The sequence below is a fragment of the Vollenhovia emeryi genome, unplaced genomic scaffold (genome assembly GCF_000949405.1).
Source record: "Vollenhovia emeryi isolate VEMERY1.0 unplaced genomic scaffold, V.emery_V1.0 DF939134.1, whole genome shotgun sequence".
NCBI lineage: Eukaryota > Metazoa > Arthropoda > Insecta > Hymenoptera > Formicidae > Vollenhovia > Vollenhovia emeryi.
Window position 1 is genome coordinate 1,330,324 of NW_011967232.1, and position 17,337 is coordinate 1,347,660.

The 17,337-nt window shown below is 41.3% G+C and overlaps 1 protein-coding gene across 2 annotated transcripts in view; it reads right to left on the bottom strand.

The window, feature by feature from the left end:
- The window catches only part of LOC105567790 (voltage-dependent T-type calcium channel subunit alpha-1H), a 35,757-nt gene that overhangs the window by 4,864 nt on the left and 13,556 nt on the right, over positions 1 to 17,337 (bottom strand). For both annotated transcript variants that reach the window (XM_012022930.1, XM_012022931.1), the window contains 17 exons: positions 17,012 to 17,215; positions 8,749 to 8,905; positions 6,550 to 6,705; positions 6,187 to 6,324; positions 5,498 to 5,782; positions 5,079 to 5,227; positions 4,855 to 5,001; positions 4,434 to 4,602; positions 3,516 to 3,862; positions 2,947 to 3,139; positions 2,625 to 2,774; positions 1,979 to 2,359; positions 1,530 to 1,722; positions 1,167 to 1,428; positions 755 to 1,035; positions 363 to 655; positions 19 to 280 (listed from right to left, as the gene is read on the bottom strand). In XM_012022930.1, coding sequence (XP_011878320.1) covers positions 19 to 280; positions 363 to 655; positions 755 to 1,035; positions 1,167 to 1,428; positions 1,530 to 1,722; positions 1,979 to 2,359; positions 2,625 to 2,774; positions 2,947 to 3,139; positions 3,516 to 3,862; positions 4,434 to 4,602; positions 4,855 to 5,001; positions 5,079 to 5,227; positions 5,498 to 5,782; positions 6,187 to 6,324; positions 6,550 to 6,705; positions 8,749 to 8,905; positions 17,012 to 17,215 — 3,767 coding nt within the window. The remainder of the gene's footprint in view (positions 1 to 18; positions 281 to 362; positions 656 to 754; positions 1,036 to 1,166; positions 1,429 to 1,529; positions 1,723 to 1,978; positions 2,360 to 2,624; positions 2,775 to 2,946; positions 3,140 to 3,515; positions 3,863 to 4,433; positions 4,603 to 4,854; positions 5,002 to 5,078; positions 5,228 to 5,497; positions 5,783 to 6,186; positions 6,325 to 6,549; positions 6,706 to 8,748; positions 8,906 to 17,011; positions 17,216 to 17,337) is intronic.

Genomic DNA, 17,337 nt, shown 5'->3' on the forward strand with positions numbered 1-17,337 from the left:
ATTTAATAATGCTCTCACCATCGATGTTTCTCTCCCTCGGTGGGTTGTAAATAAAATTTGCAGGTAATGATCGAACTTTGGCCAATCCTGGTCTCGCGACGTGTATTTTTTCATTTACCACCATCGACTCGCGCTCCTTATCATCGTCGTCGTCATCCTCACCACCGTCTATTCTACCATTCATCGCCATGTCGTCCTCATCTTCCTCCTCGAGAAGTTCCTCCTGCTCCGCCGCCAATTCTCTCTCCAGCTGCACTTCCATGTCAAGCTCGTCCTCCATCTGGAATAAAAAGATTATATTTCGTACTTGCGTAGTGAAGGTAAAATCAAATGTATTGTGCAAAATTGTTTGGAAACGTCACCTGTTTGTGACTTTCCTCTAGATGTTTCATCAGCACGGCGACAACGACGTTCACCAGTACAAACTGCGCCATCAAAACGAAAATGACGAAAAATATCGGCGCGATGATACTGCTGATGCAACAATTTTTCACACAGTCCGCCGCATCGTCGCAATCGTCCCTCAGCGTGTCCTTCATGATTCCATTCCAGTTGTCACCAGTGGCGACCCGGAAAAGCGTCAGAAAGGCCATGCCGAAATTACTAAAGTGCGCGTGCTCGCCAAGACCCTGGCAAGGCATTTCATCGTTGCATTCTGCGATAAAAAAATTAGCCTCGTTCAATTACAAAGCTATCCATTTCTATGATCGTATAGGAGCTGATTAACTTGAGCCGTACTGGGAGTAATAATTACCTAGTCGACCGAAGAGTTCCACTCCTAGCGCCGCAAATATAAAGAAGAGTAGAAAGAATAACAGCCCCAGATTGCCGACCTGCGGCAATGCCTGCATCACCGTGTCCAAAAGGGCGCGTATGCCCTTCGCCATTTTCAACAGCTTCAACACCCGGGCTATTCGCAACACTCGCATTACGCGAATTATTGTAGGATTAATGGGGATAATCTTAGATTCGACCTCTTCTAGCACGATGCCGACTACTGACAGTATCACTATTCCCACGTCCAATTGGTTCCACCTGAAAGAAGAATGTTATTTGGATTTTTTCTTTACGAGACCACACGCTGCGCTTATCTTACAACCAAGCGCGAGTCTTGACAACACGTGTACACGTGTACAAAAATACTAAAAGGAATAACAGGTGCTTACTTATCCTTCATATAGAGCTGCACGCCGAGGGCGACAAGTTTCATTATGGATTCGAGAATGAAGACGGCGGTGAAGAAGTAGTTGAAGATCTTCAACGCGTAAGTGAGCGCTTTCGGCATCATGTAAAACTCCATCGCCATCGTGACGACATTGAGACCGATAACGGCGGCAATCGCCAGGTCGAAGTACTTGGACGTCACGACGTTGTGGACGAACAGCCGCGATTTGGAGTAACGGGTGTAATACGGCGTTTCGTGCATCTCTGAAAATCATCATCATCGTTGCATACATCGACAACCCTCGTCTCCTAATCCGCGTCATGTAGAAGTGGCATTAAACCTAGCTGACCCGGCGGTCACTCACTTCGTCTTTTTTTCTCCATCTGCAACGCGCGCTTGGCCGCCCTTCGCACGCGCTCCTCTTTCTCCTGTTCCTCGCGGCACCTGTGAAAGTTCTCGACCACCACGCCGACGAACATGTTCAGCACGAAGAAACCCACCAGCAATATGAATGCGATGAAATACAATAATCGCCACTCGGAGTAATTCTCGACAGGCTGCAATTAATTCGTTTCGTTAGATCATTGAAAATTATACAAGCATTTGAATTCAATTATATTCTTTATAGAGACCTAAACCGAAGCGGCACTGCTTTGAATACACTTGAAAAATTATTCACGCTACAAAAAATGTTCCTGCTACAAATTAAAGTCTGCTTATCAAAACCAGAATGCGTGGAAAGATATCTGTGCGATCAATTGACAGAAAAACATTGTCAAAAGGAAAAATTGCCATTCGCTGGGATTTACTCACCTGCTGATCGACCCCAACAGCGTCTAGACCGGTGTACATGATGTTTACCCATCCATCTCGCGACGATAAAACGAATAACGACATAAGGGCTTTGCCAAGATCATCGAAATTGTACTTTCTGTTTAGCCACACGTTTCGCTTGTCGGACAGGCAATCCGTTTTATTGCGTACGTTCTTGATATCGGGGCCCTCGCAGTAATAGAACGCACCCTTGAACAGCTGCACCCCGAGGATGCCAAAAATCACGAAAAACGTGCAGCAGATGAGAACGATGTTGCCGATGGGTCGCAACGAAGACAGCAATGTCTGGACGACCAGTTTTAAGCCAGGTGCACGATTGATGACTCGCAGAGGTCTCAGCGATCTCAGCAGTCTAAATACCTACATTTTTCCCACATTAACGTAACATCATTAAACATTGAAAGAGTCTAACTTATTTATATATTTGTTACAATTTTCTTTAGTCTAAATTAATTATACATCAAATCTAATATCGAGCGAAACGTTAAAAATTAAATTTCTAATTTTCATAGGACAGTATATATCCGGATAAATGTCTCATCATACGTTTGTGATAGTCAAAATAGCTGTTCAAGCGAGGATTGGAAAATGCAACGTACTTGTTAACAAGTGATGACAGTCTTACCCTTAATATGCCAAATATTCTGGGGCTACTGGCTGAGAGCAGCGACATCGATAAATCAATTATAGAAATGATAACGAGAGACCCGTCCATGATATTCCAGCCTGATGTGAAATAAGCGTCTGCACCATACAACATGCTCGTTGCGACAACCTAAAATAATAACGTTAAATCATACATGCTTTTATAATTATGATAATTTCTCTCTTTTATTGTTTTAAGTTAACGGGAAACAAAAGTTTCCTTGAGATATCAATTTTTTTGTCCAAAATTATCATTATATGAATGTTACAGATAAAATCTCCAAGACGTATTGGTGCGTTACCTTAATAAACATCTCAATGGCGAAAACGGCTGTAAAAATGTAATTCGCGGTGGCCAGAAAAAGTCTCTCGCGACTGTCCGGCGGTATGTTCGGTCGTTCCATCGCCAGAGTAATGCAATTTAATCCGATAAATAACAATACCACATTGTCGAACCATTTTTGATCCACGAGCCATTGACACAAAATGCGAAATCTGCAGGCATCGAGAACACTATGAGTCGTACATCACTCTCTAGTCGTCACAATTTTCTTATTATTCACTCAAGTCTAATAATAATGTTACATAACAAAATTTGCATTTTATTCTCTAATAAGTTGCTTTACTTTCTATTGTGTTTGTTCTATTACGTCATTCTTTATTATTATATCTCCGTCGTAACATCTCGTTCGTCGCAAAGTGTCTGTTCTTTTTAGCTGAACTGGCTGCACCAGTTCAGAGTTTATCTCTTTCCTTCTACATTGGCAAGAAAAAGATAAACTCTGAACCGGTGCAGTAGGTTTAGCTAGAAATAAGAGATAAAAATTTTCAAATGTTAATCAAACGACGTGATTCCTATTCATAGTAGTACCTGTTATTTGGTGGGAATAAATACAAGGAATAATTGTCACGCTCCTGCAGGCAGCCCTTAGGTTCGAAGAACATGAATATCTTTTTGATTTTCTCAATGCTGCTCGCGCTACCGTGGCCGTTCGACGGCGGCGTATGCTCGCCCGTTCTCACACGTTCCTCTTCCCGTTCGTGGAGTCGCTTGATTCTCGGCAGTGGACCGGTCTCCATCGAGAGATTGTTGATCGTGCGTGGGGTCGAGGACGGCGCGAGCATCTCGTCCAGTGGCAGCGTCTTCCTCGTGGACGTCTGAACATTCTCGTAACCGCGCAGTGAATTCCTCCGAGAAAGCTCGCCGACCCATCGCATCTGCAAGGCGTGATGTTTCAGTAATTGTATTCCTTAAGGATTCGTGGAAAACCCTTTTCTTCCAATAATTCCAAATAAAGATTATCATCAGGGAGAAAAATTATTTAACGACTTTACACTGGCTGGTTTAATTTAACAATTTATTCCAACGTTTCGACCATCCGGATTGTGGGGCTCAAGGATTATGGGATTCAAGGGACCTTCCTTGAAAAGGACCACAATCCGGATGGTCGAAACGTTGGAATAAATTGTTAAATTAAACTACCCAGCCAGTGTAAAGTCGTTAAACAATTTTTTTCCTGTTGATAATCAATTACTGGCGACAATAATGTTCTTCTTGTTAAAGATTATCATGTATAAAACGTTACACGCTCATATTGTTATACATAAGTTGATTCATTGTTATACTTTAAATAGCACCTTCTGTAGTTAAAGAGTTAAAGAGTTAAAGAGAGTTCCGTAGTTAAAAGATATGAATGTTCTCAACTCATATTGCGTAAAATTAACACGACGGTAAAGTAATAATTTACGACATAGTAAGTGTCAACAAAGGCATTATGTCGTAACTCACTTGATTAGGCGTAACTGTGTAACGACGAATCGACCATGGGCCGTGGCTGTCAAGTGAATTATTAGGACTCAAACTACGATTATTGCTTGTCAGGACGGTAGTTCGATTATTGGGTGCGTCGCGTTGCGTATCGTTTCTTATCGAACCGTGTAAGTAACCGCCATTAAATCTGCAAGAGATCGCATATTAATTGTTATTGTTACAACTTGCGTAATATATTTTTTATTTCATTATTTTCGTAATAATTTATTACATGGATAAGACAGAACTAACGAAACACAAATTTTGAATTAAAATAGGAATCTGAAGTAGGAATCCCTCGTAAATTTATCTGCTGAATCATTTAAAGGTTGATAATTGATCGCTTAATTATTTATGTTCTCCGAGCGACTCGGAATACGTAATATTTTTCTCGACTCACGTTAGATTGGATCCAACGAGAGTACTGCGCCCATTATTGAGTACAGTCGTGTGGCCGGTGTGTTCGTCATCGCTTTGCGACCATCGTTTCCTCCGCAAAGATGGCCGTGACAAGCGCCACGAGTATCCTCTTTGTACCCTCGGCGGACTGAAGTGGAAAGAAGCGGTATCAGAAAAAAAGGGAACGGCATTTGATGCAACCGAGAAGCGACGAAACACATATACCTAGAACTCGAGTCCCTCGTCGAGGGATTAACAACGGCCGTAACGAGGCTTATGCGTCTCGGGAATTGACCAGCTATTAAGTTATTCGTCGGTATTTTGTTGGATACGTCGGGTAGTTTTAGCAACCCCGAGGGTATACTGCACTGACTCTGCGAATACAAAGCACTCGTCATTATCTTATTTTCTCTCGTAATGCACCTCCCTTAATCTGGTATTCTAACGAAATGCAGTAGGAGACCTTTCAATTAAAAATCGTATGACAATTTCATCGAGATATTAATCGATGCAAAAGAAACACGGAAAAGTTTCTATTTTCAAGTATAGACGCGAACGTTTCATTACATCAATCGAGCAATGAACACTTTTGCCTGCGCGTAACAACTATGAGTTCTTTTTCTTATTGAAATGAAACAACGTACGCCAGATCGATCGATCGACTCGATTGAAAGGGCAGCAGCCGGATAAACTGCTCGGCAATTGAGGTCTCTGTAGCCGACGTCCAACGTGGTGTTCGGGGAGTCTTGTGGAGTGGCTGCCGTATGAGTGATTATCGGCGGCTGACCTGCCACACCCATCATCTTGCTCTCTTTCTGGATGTTACACTTAGGTTCATCGATCCGCTGTTTCCATACGCTGTTCTGCTTCTCCCTGTTGTCCTTGTACTTCCTGAGTTCTTCCGCGCTCTGCCACGAATTCTTTTGATCCTACAAATCGCCTCGTATAAGTTGAGGGAAAATTGACAGCTGTATAAAACTGACAATGAGTCACATCTGATTTTGAGATAAGTCAATTCATTAGATAAATCTCGTGACAATTCTACTCGTATTTCTCTAAGTAGTGAATTCGATGAAATAAAAGAAAAATCGGAAAATTACGTTTTTTTTTGCATATTTAATTCATGCCTCGAATATTTTAAATATTTTGTGAAACTTTATACCGATTAAAATTCCTGTAAAATTCCTGTAAAAGGTTCGGAAATGATTGAACGAAGAGAATATTCCAAAATAGAGTGACCTTCACAATCAATTTTCTCCGAGTGACAGGTAATGGGGAATAAACGAGCGTAGAATACTGGATTTATTTATTTGGAGCAACCGCGAGCAACTACCTGTGTATACGTATCGCTGTCAGAGATCGAATGCGATCCCGATATTCTCGACGATCCGTCCTCGCTACCCATTCCAGCCTCTTTTGCAGCGAGCCTTTTCGCCAATTCCCTCTGCTCTCGTTCTCTCCTCTCGTTTCTCTGCGAAATACACCAGCTGTTATCATACTTTTCTTATATATACTCACGTATGTATAATTAGAAATTAAATTTTCTTAAATTTAAATTAGGACAATTTTCTCTGCAATATAAAACAGTTATTAGATTTTTAATACGGATTGAAAGACTGAAATGGCATATATTTATGTGTCTTGCTATACGTCAGATACTGAATAAGAAAATGGCGTATTATTTATTAATTCCTACCTCTGACGAGAAACCTTCAACGAGAATGGCGACTAGAAGATTAAAGAGGACGTAATTGCCGAAGGTCATCAATGCTACGAAATAAAGTGCAGCCCAATGAGACGTCTTCTGCATGCCGTTGAAGAGGACGACGTTCCAATCTTCCTGCGTGAGGATCTATATAAAAAGAGGAATGGGAAGAGACTCCCGCTGCATACAAAATGGCGTAGCTGTCTACACTTATTTGATAAGGCACGTGATCGGCAAGACGTTCTTTCTTTCGAAGCGTGCCAAAAATTTACGTAATGTAAAAATTTATGTAGCAGGTAAAACATGCTCGCGAATGAAAAAATCTCTTATGTTTGTGGTCAAGATTTAAGTCGTATGTTTGTTGTAGGTATATATGTGTGTTTGCAATGTATAATGAATACGATTGAGTAATTGAGATCAATGGATAAACGGAATGAGCTTGTAATAATAAAATTAATAATTGTGACAACATTGTGATATTATTATGCACAATGAATGTATATTTGTCAACACTTAAAGATTTTGTATCTATTAACTCGGCCGTTAGAATATTAATATTAATACGGTGGTGTCAATAATTTTCAATACGCACGGAAAGAATTTTCTCTTAAAATTTACCTTGAAATTCATGTAATTGTGGGACAACATGGCATTTTGAAGAATTTTATAAGACTTTCTTGAAATTTTACCATACATTTTGCTAGTAGAATATATGGTAAAATTTCAAAAACTCTTCTCAAGTTCTTCAAAATGTCATGTTGTCCCACAATTACATGAATTTCAAGGTAAATTTTAAGAGAAAATTCTCTCCGTGCGGTATTTCAGATGTTGAATTATACGTTACGTTAGATGCAGTTATTCACGTTTATGTGAAACAAACACGTGAAGTACAAAAGCGTATTAAATAGCTGGACTGAATTTGTATTGATAAGATTCGGAGGCAGACAATTAATTTTTACAGAATATTCTCTAAATCACTTTTATCAAAACCACTTGGATGGACCACATGCAAACGCGAGAGTACGAGAGAGAGAGAGACGAAACAAATCGGTGTTGTACCGATTATTCGAGATGCACGAAACGTTTTGCCAACCAGTGTCGTAATACTTTGAGTAAAGATGCATGCGTCGTGTTTTCTATCACGAATTTCTCTTTGCGAGAGCTTTCGTCTACCCACGTATTCGTCTATCTATCTTTATCAACTCTCCAATCTATCTTTTACTTCTCCTTTTAGCCTGATAACGTTACACGCTGTTTGAAAATTTAAGAAATCATTAACATCCAAAGGAAATTAATCCAACGTACCGAACGATTAGTATCGAGCGTTAGTAGGATTGTTATTTACATGCGCAAAAATGTATCATAGTAGCTGTTATTCCATCAAATACGAATTTGAACAATTTTTGCGCGTACAACACAAGAATGAGATTAAACGATAGATACATACAATTAAAATGAAACTGACATATTCATTATTCTGTCTTTTCAAGTTATCGTGCAAATATCTCGAGTGAACGCAGAGATATGGAGATTATTTACGTTACAGAAGAATTACAGATTAATTGTACAGCGACAAATTTCGAGAGTTATCGATACGCCATCAGACTGCATCGTAGAATACAGATGTGAATGGAAACACGTGATAGAAAGGCAGAAAGTCGTTCGAGCGGCTTCTGCAGCACATTTGTTGCTTTACACGGATGATGCGTGTGCTGAATCGAGATCACAGCACGCTCGTGGGTAGAGTAGTCGTCGCGCAGCTTGATCTGCGCGAGCAAACGAAATGGTGAACGTGAACGTCGACATGTATACGTATATACCGATTGCACGCATGTAAATACAAAGCAACCATTAAAGGCTCTGTCACTCGGTACGGATAACAAAGAGAGAAGAATGGACGAAGCGTGGGCGGGCTTAGGGAACAGTTGGGATCAGATGTCGGGGTCCGTTTGCTCAACACAAAGAAATATATGTATATATACATATATATATACGATCCGGCGATCTGTACAGAGAAAGAGAGAGAGAGAGAGTGAGAGAAAGAGAGAGAACGTGGACACGAATATAGATAGGAGAAAAAAGACCGTGTACACGCAAAATTGGCTACGCATATATACGTGTATGTCGCTTTAAACATGTAAAAAAAATCCCGTTATGACATAGCGTTAAGAGAGGGAGGAACAGTGGTACCTGAAAAACAGTGACTAGTGCCCAGACGATGTCGTTGAAATGTTTGCGGTCACAGCGACACATTGGGTGCCGCGAGACCACCTCGGCACAGGTGCAGGGCCGACTCCGGTCCGCCCACATGCAAAACTTACCCCCGAACAGGTACATTCCTAGGATGCTGCAACCGAGACAATCCGCTGGCCTAAAGTATCCCCGCGATAGAGATCAACAGTGGGGAGGATGAGGTTGGGACCAGTGGTTGACAGGACTGGGACTTGGTACGATCGTCCTTCAGTGTCTCCGTTCTCACCGCACTATATACAATCGATCTCATCGTTCAAGTAATTAATTACGCAGGAAGTATAATTGATTAACTTTTATCCGGTCGTAACGACCTCTCTCTTGCGCCAGTGACATTTGGCTGCGAATATTGTACCAACCATTGACGTCATTTACGTCGATCAGTAGCATTTTTGCATCAATTGACAGCTGACAGCTGACCACGACAAAGTTGGTGATCTATAAAACATATCCGGTTAAAGAGAAGAAAAAAATGGAAAATTAAATACAAAATACCATCGTTTTCCATTTGTTTAATACAAATGAATCGTACGACAGCTCGATTTTCAGCTTAGCTTTCTGGATTGTCAGAATGCGCGATAACAATGTTTATTAAGTAAATCGTTTTTACTCGTTTTAGTCTACAGTTCGTTATTTTTGTGCTTAAATGCTCAAAGTAACGATCTAGGCTTAAAGCTCAGATTTTAAAAATACTTTCACAAAGAGAAACGTCTATTTTTAACTCTTATTGTACGTATGTGTGTATGTGTTTGCGCGCGATACGACACTTTTTCGATTTTTCCATTCATCGTGCCAATAGATATACATTACAGATATAAATATCCGACTTTAACGCTTTTATATCTCGCGGTAAACCGCACTACGTGTAGCACGAAAATTTTTAAGTAATATTAAATCAAAGGTGAATATCGTTACGCACACATCCATCTAGTAGCCAAAGAATTAAATTTATCACAAAAGATGCATATTTAATTAAGATTGCGCAATTTCGGAATTTCTCAAACCCATTCTCTAGCACCCAGATATTTCCAAACCAATTTATAGAATTGATCTTAACAGATTCGGTTTTTGGAGAACGGAGGCACTGCGTATCGGTAAGGGATTAAGCAACTGTGTTGGACAAAACAGCGAAAACGACTGTTACTCGAAGCTCGTACAGTCACATTCTGCAAGTTCGGCGTGTCAGTATATATATATAAATATATGTATCTTGTATATTTGTAACAATACAGGCGAATGCGTGTAAAGTAGGTATACATTTATGGATTGTGGGCGGATCGTATCGACTGTGTGCGGTTGTAACGGGCTTTATACGGCGGGACGGAGCAAGGAACGAGAATCAAAATTCCCAAAATTGGTTATCCCTTTCTCAAAGAATAATCGCGGAATTCCTTCATTAAAGTACACTCAATTAGCCCTGGAATTAGCCCAAGAGACGTCAATATAAATCCGACATTTCGTATGCATTCGCAAACGTCATATAATCTCTCTGCGTAATGCGTCATACGAGCGTATTAATTGTTTAATGTTTCATGCGGGCAATCAATAATGCTAATTTTAGGACGCGCGTTGAAACAATAATTGACTTTAACGCGGCGTGACGTTTGATCCGCGGAAGTCATAATAAACATTTATTCGGGCGCGTGCGCTAAAGAAATTGTCTGTCGAGTCTGTCAGTTGTATTACGCCGACTGATTTTTCTTGCGAATTTCGTTTCGTTGACGTTGAAGCGAAGTAGTAGTAGGGGGCACGCCGAACGCGGGTAAATATGACGAGAGCTTTTAAATCAACGCCCGGGTCGACAGATATCCGCACACACACACACACCTTACGGATGTAAACTGGCGTGAAAATAAACGGGGCGGAAAGAGAGCACACCGGGTATACGCGGTCGCGAAGAGAAGAGAATAGTGGGGAAAACAAGGCACCTGTCGTTGCAGAATGTCACGGCGAACGTTTGCGAGAGAGAGAGAAAGAGAGAGAGAGGAAAAGGGGATAATTGCCACAAGCGTAAATATAATAATGTTCTAATACGCAAATACGGTATAATATGTATTACGGCGTATCTGTCTCAGCGAGTATTTACAAGAGGTACGCACAAATCTACCGAGACTGCTCATGTTAATACGATATTACGTGCCTTGCGCGTGTCTACCTGGCTCGTATCTCTAAGATTACGTGTCAAAAGGAATGGTGTCTCTCTCCACTACGACTAAAAAGTACTAATTGGTAGCTCCTCGGACTACCGTAATAACCTGATAAATCAGGCTACCAGAGCTGGATCAAATCTGATCCAACCTCTATATAAAGCATTCTCTTTCGGAATATATGTATGTACATATTTGGTAAGAAAGTATATAATAACAATTTTAAATGAGCATTTACTTTCAAATAGATGCAAATACGTGCGATGGTAAACGAGAGTAAAAGCTGTTTAGTTATTCGGCCTGAAATCTACGTGTTGAATCTTATTTAATCCGTATTGGTTTACCTAGAGGGTGGGGAAAAAAAAACGCTCTCTGTTCGTGTTATTCGTGTGCGATGGACGCGGGGTCTCATCTCAGGTCCTCGGGTGTTCAATTATGAGGGACTTGCTGACGCGGCGGTTCTGCTGTCGGGTCGAGTCGATATTTCACGCACGCATTGTAACAATCCGGGACGAAGTTCTTTTTGCGCTCGAGTCGTCGTGGGCGTTTAAGAGAGAAAGTGATAGAAAAGGATAGAACGAGTGAGAGAAGAAGAAGAGAAAGAGAGAGAGGTAGAGGACAGATACGAAGAGAAGTGTAATGTCGTAAGTGGTGAGGTGAAGTATAGTGAAGTACAGTGAAGTATAGTGAAGTATAGTGGAGACACAGAGAGAGAGAAAAGTAAGCGTGTGAGACAGAGAACAGTTTCTTGTGCTACACTGTTAAAAATGTGTGACGTGATATCGTAAATTATCGCAGGTAAAGAAGTGTGTGAAGAAGCACGATTCTCGTTTCTAATTCTGCGAGAGAATCAGCGAGAAAAACGCGACTCGCGGCTACTTGTTGGTGTCGCCGCGACGTACGAGAGATCGATCGCTGATAGCAACGCTACTTTTTAGCAGTGTAACTGGCAGAGATTTGTAGTGAGATACATGAATGTCAATCTTCGTGACGAGACGTGATGTGCAGCAAGGTGTGATATATACGCGCGGTACAAAAAAGACGACGGCAACAACAACGACGACAGTGGCGAACAAAATGCCTAAGAAGATACATCGCATGCAAAGCAATTTGCGCAACACACGCGCGTTGCACCGAGTATGAACCGGGCGAGAGTCTCATTTCCGTCGGTATATCGGCAGGTCCAAGCTAGGACAAAGTGCCAATCCTCGGATCGCCGTGTAATCCTAGAACAGCCATTTACCGTGTCATTTAGGCAGGATATGGCGTATCCGGGCGATCCTAGGGTGGTTATCAAACAACGCAAATATTCCAAGGAAACGTCCAGAAAACGTCGACTCGTCTTCCGAACGGCTTTACCATGTCTTTTCAACTTTCTTGTCATCCCGTTGTACTTATAGCTTAGACATTGCATTATTTGCGTTTGTTGCTCCTCGTTTGGACACGCGCAATAGGCATTGATTGCTCAATGACGTTTTGATAAACGTACGGAAATGAAAGACTGAATTTCTCGCATATGTGTCTTAGGATCTTATCAAGTCTGATCCTGTCGTTTCCATCATTCGAAACCGTATCGAGATCTATCGGCGAAACTTTTATACACCGGCCCTCGGTGTTTCCTGCGTCGTTAGGGATTCCGATGGCGCAACGAACATTGTAACTAAGACCATCTACTCTGATAACATCGACATAAAAGTAACGTCAACATTGCCGACACAGGGATAAGCGAAGCGTCCAAGCAGTTTTCTCTGATTCCTGAGCGAAAATGCCTGCATTATGTGAAAACTCCGTTCGATTCAATAATATGTAGATTCAATGTTATACGGAATTGTTACAAACGATCCTTCAGCTTTCATTATAAGCTCGAAGATTGTGCCACTTTTGACAACTACTCCTTGAAACGCTTATGAGATACAGGCAATTTTGCTCGTTGCGACACACATATATATAACAGATTCATGCGAAGGCATGTCAGAAGGGAGCCAGCTCGACGCGCTCGCAGAAGACGCGGCAGGAGGCAGCGTATCATTAACGCGCGCGTGCTGTGCTTGCGAAGAGACGCGAAATGAAAAAAAGCACCGGATTTATCGCCGGCAATCGTATGCAACGTTTGATAATCCACACCGGATAATCCGCGTGCAACGTCTGTGTGAGCCCCCAGCACCGGCTCTAGTCAGGCTTTTTCCTGCCATCCCTTTCCTCAATATACTCGTCACAAAAAGTGAGAGACGTTGAAGACGTGATCTGAAGAATAATCTCCCTCGGAGGAAAAAAAAACCAGACACTTACGCAATTACTTCGCCGATATCTCTATTACTTCTAAAGTCGGTACCGGTAGCCTCCTCCTGCCTTTCCCCCCCTTCCCCCCCCCCCGTCGAAGAAATGACGACGACATGCTGGAAAGCACTTATCTCCCAGTATACGTTACCTGAGGCCTCAGAAATCATATAAAGTGCAGGCGGACGCACGTTGCGAGAGATCGCACGACTTTTAACTTGTCGGAAAACCAAAAAAACGTGACAGTACGTATGTATACTTAGCGTATATATATATATGTAGATGCGGTGTAGTACAAACGTTAATATATATGCACGAATAAATATATATAAGTAATATACACTATATATAGAGAAGTCAAAAATGCCCTCGACAAGATACGTGAAAAAGTATCTTTTTCTTTCTTTCTTTTTTTTTTGGTAGGTACCTGAAACACCGTCACAATAGCCCAGAGTAACGAGTCAAAGTTTTTCCTATCACACTCGACGTCAGAGCTGCCTTTCATCGTTTCACAGAATTTGCAACCAAACAGGTTCATCCCGAGAATACTACAACACAACGAAACGTGCAATGTACTTCCTTATCCATATATATATGTATATATATATACGTAGACTGAGATAAAATGACAAAGAATGATAAAGAGAGAATAAACAGAGAGAGGGGAGGGGACAAAGCTCGATTAAGACAGAATCGCGATTTATAAAGCATGACTCGGCCAAGTGACTGATCAATTCAAAGTGCATACGTCTGCTGTATGCGTAGATAAATATTTAAATGTTCTAAAAACCATCGGATATCCTTCCAACTGATTGATGAATTCGATGACAAAAGTAGGGGGGTTTTCTTAAGGAATAAGAGATTTTTTTCTAAAGAAAACGTTTTGGGAGAATGTCACATTTTAACTTTGAACAGTAATTATTCTCAGAGAGAGAGAGAGAGAGAGAGAGAGAGAGAGAGAGAGAGAGAGAGGGGGGGGGGAAGTTACTAAATTAGAAATCTATTTAAGTAGAGTTTACTTAATAAGATCAACTAATTCACAGAAGCCCCGCCAAAAATAACATTCAATGTTGAATTTATCTATGATTGAATGAATATCCGGTAGTTTTACGACACTTCACATATGCCGTGATACGACGGAAGTACAAAATCGATCGAGCGATATCTTTTCGCGATCTTCACGTCGTAAAGTATAACGTTCGTAGGTACATGGCGTATTTCCTCCGTAAAGGCAAATGTATACGGGAGATAATTCCGATTTTTCGAAGCACTCGAGAAGGCTCGAATCGATTTTAACGTGAACTTTCGTCGTCCATCGTAATCTGAAACCTTGGCCGAGTGTGTCGGGATCTCTTGCTTGCGATCCCAATGCAAGTACATCGTGAGTACTTCAATATTTAGCGCCGGCCGATCAAGGAAGGAAAAATTCCTCTAAAGCGGATCTATCGGAACTTCATTCGCGGCTAAAGAAAGATGCAAACACCTAGAGATGGCCGTCGAAGAAGATGTCTACGGATCGGTGCGCAGAGACGTACCCGCGAGCATTTGCATAGTTCCGTGCGACTTTGTATTCACTTTCGAAGGTTCACTTTAGCTCGAAGAGACTTTTGAACGGCAAGGGATCATCTGGATTTGCGTCAGCGAAATGCGTTACCGAATGTTCCATCTTTTTTTCTTTTCTTCATGGTCTTCTCCGAAATATGCGCGTGTAACTTACACCTTATACGTTAATTTCCGACTCTATTCTAATAAAAATAATATTGATAAGACTCCTGCTGTCACGATTGTTGGTATAAAGTCCAAACAAGTTTCTAGTATTTCAATAAGAGATTCCCCGATTCCTCGCTCGAGTAATAATAAATCTTGCTTTTCAATTTTTAAACGTTAAATTGATTATTTAAGCTAAAGTACGGGGAAATTTTCAATGTTTGCGTCTACGTGTCTGCGGCAGATTTCGGGCAATCATTTGCAGTATCGAGATCGCAATAGCGAGGGCTGCGGTGAACGGCAGATCGGCTATCGGACGGTCGTAAAACGCGTCGTAAACGCACGGATGTATATAGCAGGAGGTCCTACGCAGCATGATGAGATATATATATATATATATGTATATATATGTAACTCTGCAGAAGAGAGGGGATATATGTCGAACATTCGCAAGCTGTTCTAATATCGAGGGCCACACCGAGGCGCACGCACTTAATATAGGCGCTCAGAGTAGCAAGAGAGAATGACAGCGGGAGAGATTCACGTGTATATATGAATATAAATGAAGAATATGATGATAGTAAATATATATATATATACATATAGCCTTTCATACTCGTCGCTAAGACGTCCAGCAGAAAAGCATCACATGCACACACATGTAAATATATATTCCATATACGTATATATATATTTATATATCTTCTAGGTAAACGTCGAAAGTACGTTTGATGCCTCAAGCCATAAAGGGGGGGCCGGCAACAGACCGGCGCCCCCCTCGTAATAGATCGTGCCAACAAATACCATCGTCATTACCATTAACAACGTCAGAAAATATGCCGCTCAAAGAAACGCTAGGAGACGCGAGAACACGGGACAACTGCTGGTAAAAACTTGAGAACTTCTATATATATATATATGTGATATGCATTAACTGGTGGCGGCTCATACACCGCGCGGAAATTAAGTAAAAGCGAATAAAGTAGAAGAGAAAGGTATGTGAACGGAAGACAGTCACCTAATGTAGGCCTCGGCTCGAAGAGCAGCGGCGGCGCGCGATTTTGCTCCTGAAGCTCAAAAGCTCGTAGAAGCGAGCAAGATGCTGTTCTCGAAATATCAAGCGTCGTATGATCGAAATACACATAATTCAATTTAACGTGCTGCCCAATGTGAATAATTAAACGAAAACGAAGAAAGATTTAACTTAGAAAATTGTGATTATTATATGTTTTTTTCAAGTATATAAGTATAATATTTTATATCAAAATAAGAATGTATTTATGTGAAAAATTTTTAATACATTTCCATATCCATTTTGGATTATTCTTATTTTTTTAAGAGTTAGCGAAGGTCTACAAATAATTTTTAAGAGGATTATTAGGACTCTGATCATATTTTTATATGGTATCAGAGCTCTTATAATTACATTAGTTCTTAGATTTACAGGCAGTAGCATGGATACAATTTAACTATTAAACATAGCTTCTATCGTTATTATCACCAGGGGCGATATTAATGTTATTATGGAACACGTCCCAAGTCCCTCGAGCGTTTTCGTGACTTTCTTGACCAAATATTTTATAAGCAAGGGGAAATTTTTGTTTTAAATCGACTAAACTGGCAAAAAAGTGATATATATTTAAGTCACAACGTTTAATATTTTATATTTTAGAATTAATGGCCATTTTCTTACCGTCATCGACGCTTTATATTTCAAAGATCTTGCCCAATTTACTCGACAATACCTATCGGCAGTTTCGTAACTTCGATCCGCCTTGCCAGACATGCAAACGTTACTAGGCTGATGAGATGATAATTAGAACAGGAAGACGCGACAGCGCCCCGTATCCGAGTAAACGCGACGCGCAGGTACGGTTTCCTCGCGGTCGAACTCATCGGATTGATCCCATCGGCGATGGTACCGGTTCGCGAAGTGGGCGAGCGGCCACACACGCAAGAAAAAAAAAAGAGAAAAGAAACAGAGAAACGGAGAGAAGATCCGGCGACGCGGGCCCGTGGCCCGGAAATCCGGCAGTATCGCTGACGCGGACGAAGATAGGGCGGCGACTTACCTGAATATAAAGATGAAAAGTACTAAAAGAGAAAAGAATACGGCAACGTTATCCATAGTGCGCAGCATCACGAAGAGCTGTCGTCGCAGATTCGGCAGGAATCGCACCAGCTTCAGGATCCTGAGGAGGCGGAAGGTACGTAGGACACTCAGACCGGAACTACCGCTGCGTTCCTCCACGACTGATTGGCAGAGCTCGACGACGCTATAAACACGTTGCAAGAGGCGCAATAATGTCGTTGTTTGTTAGCTCGTTGTAGACGATCCGTTAGCGAACAGTTTTACGAGACAGCCACAACAGTTTGCCCCATTATGGTTTTCTCGTAA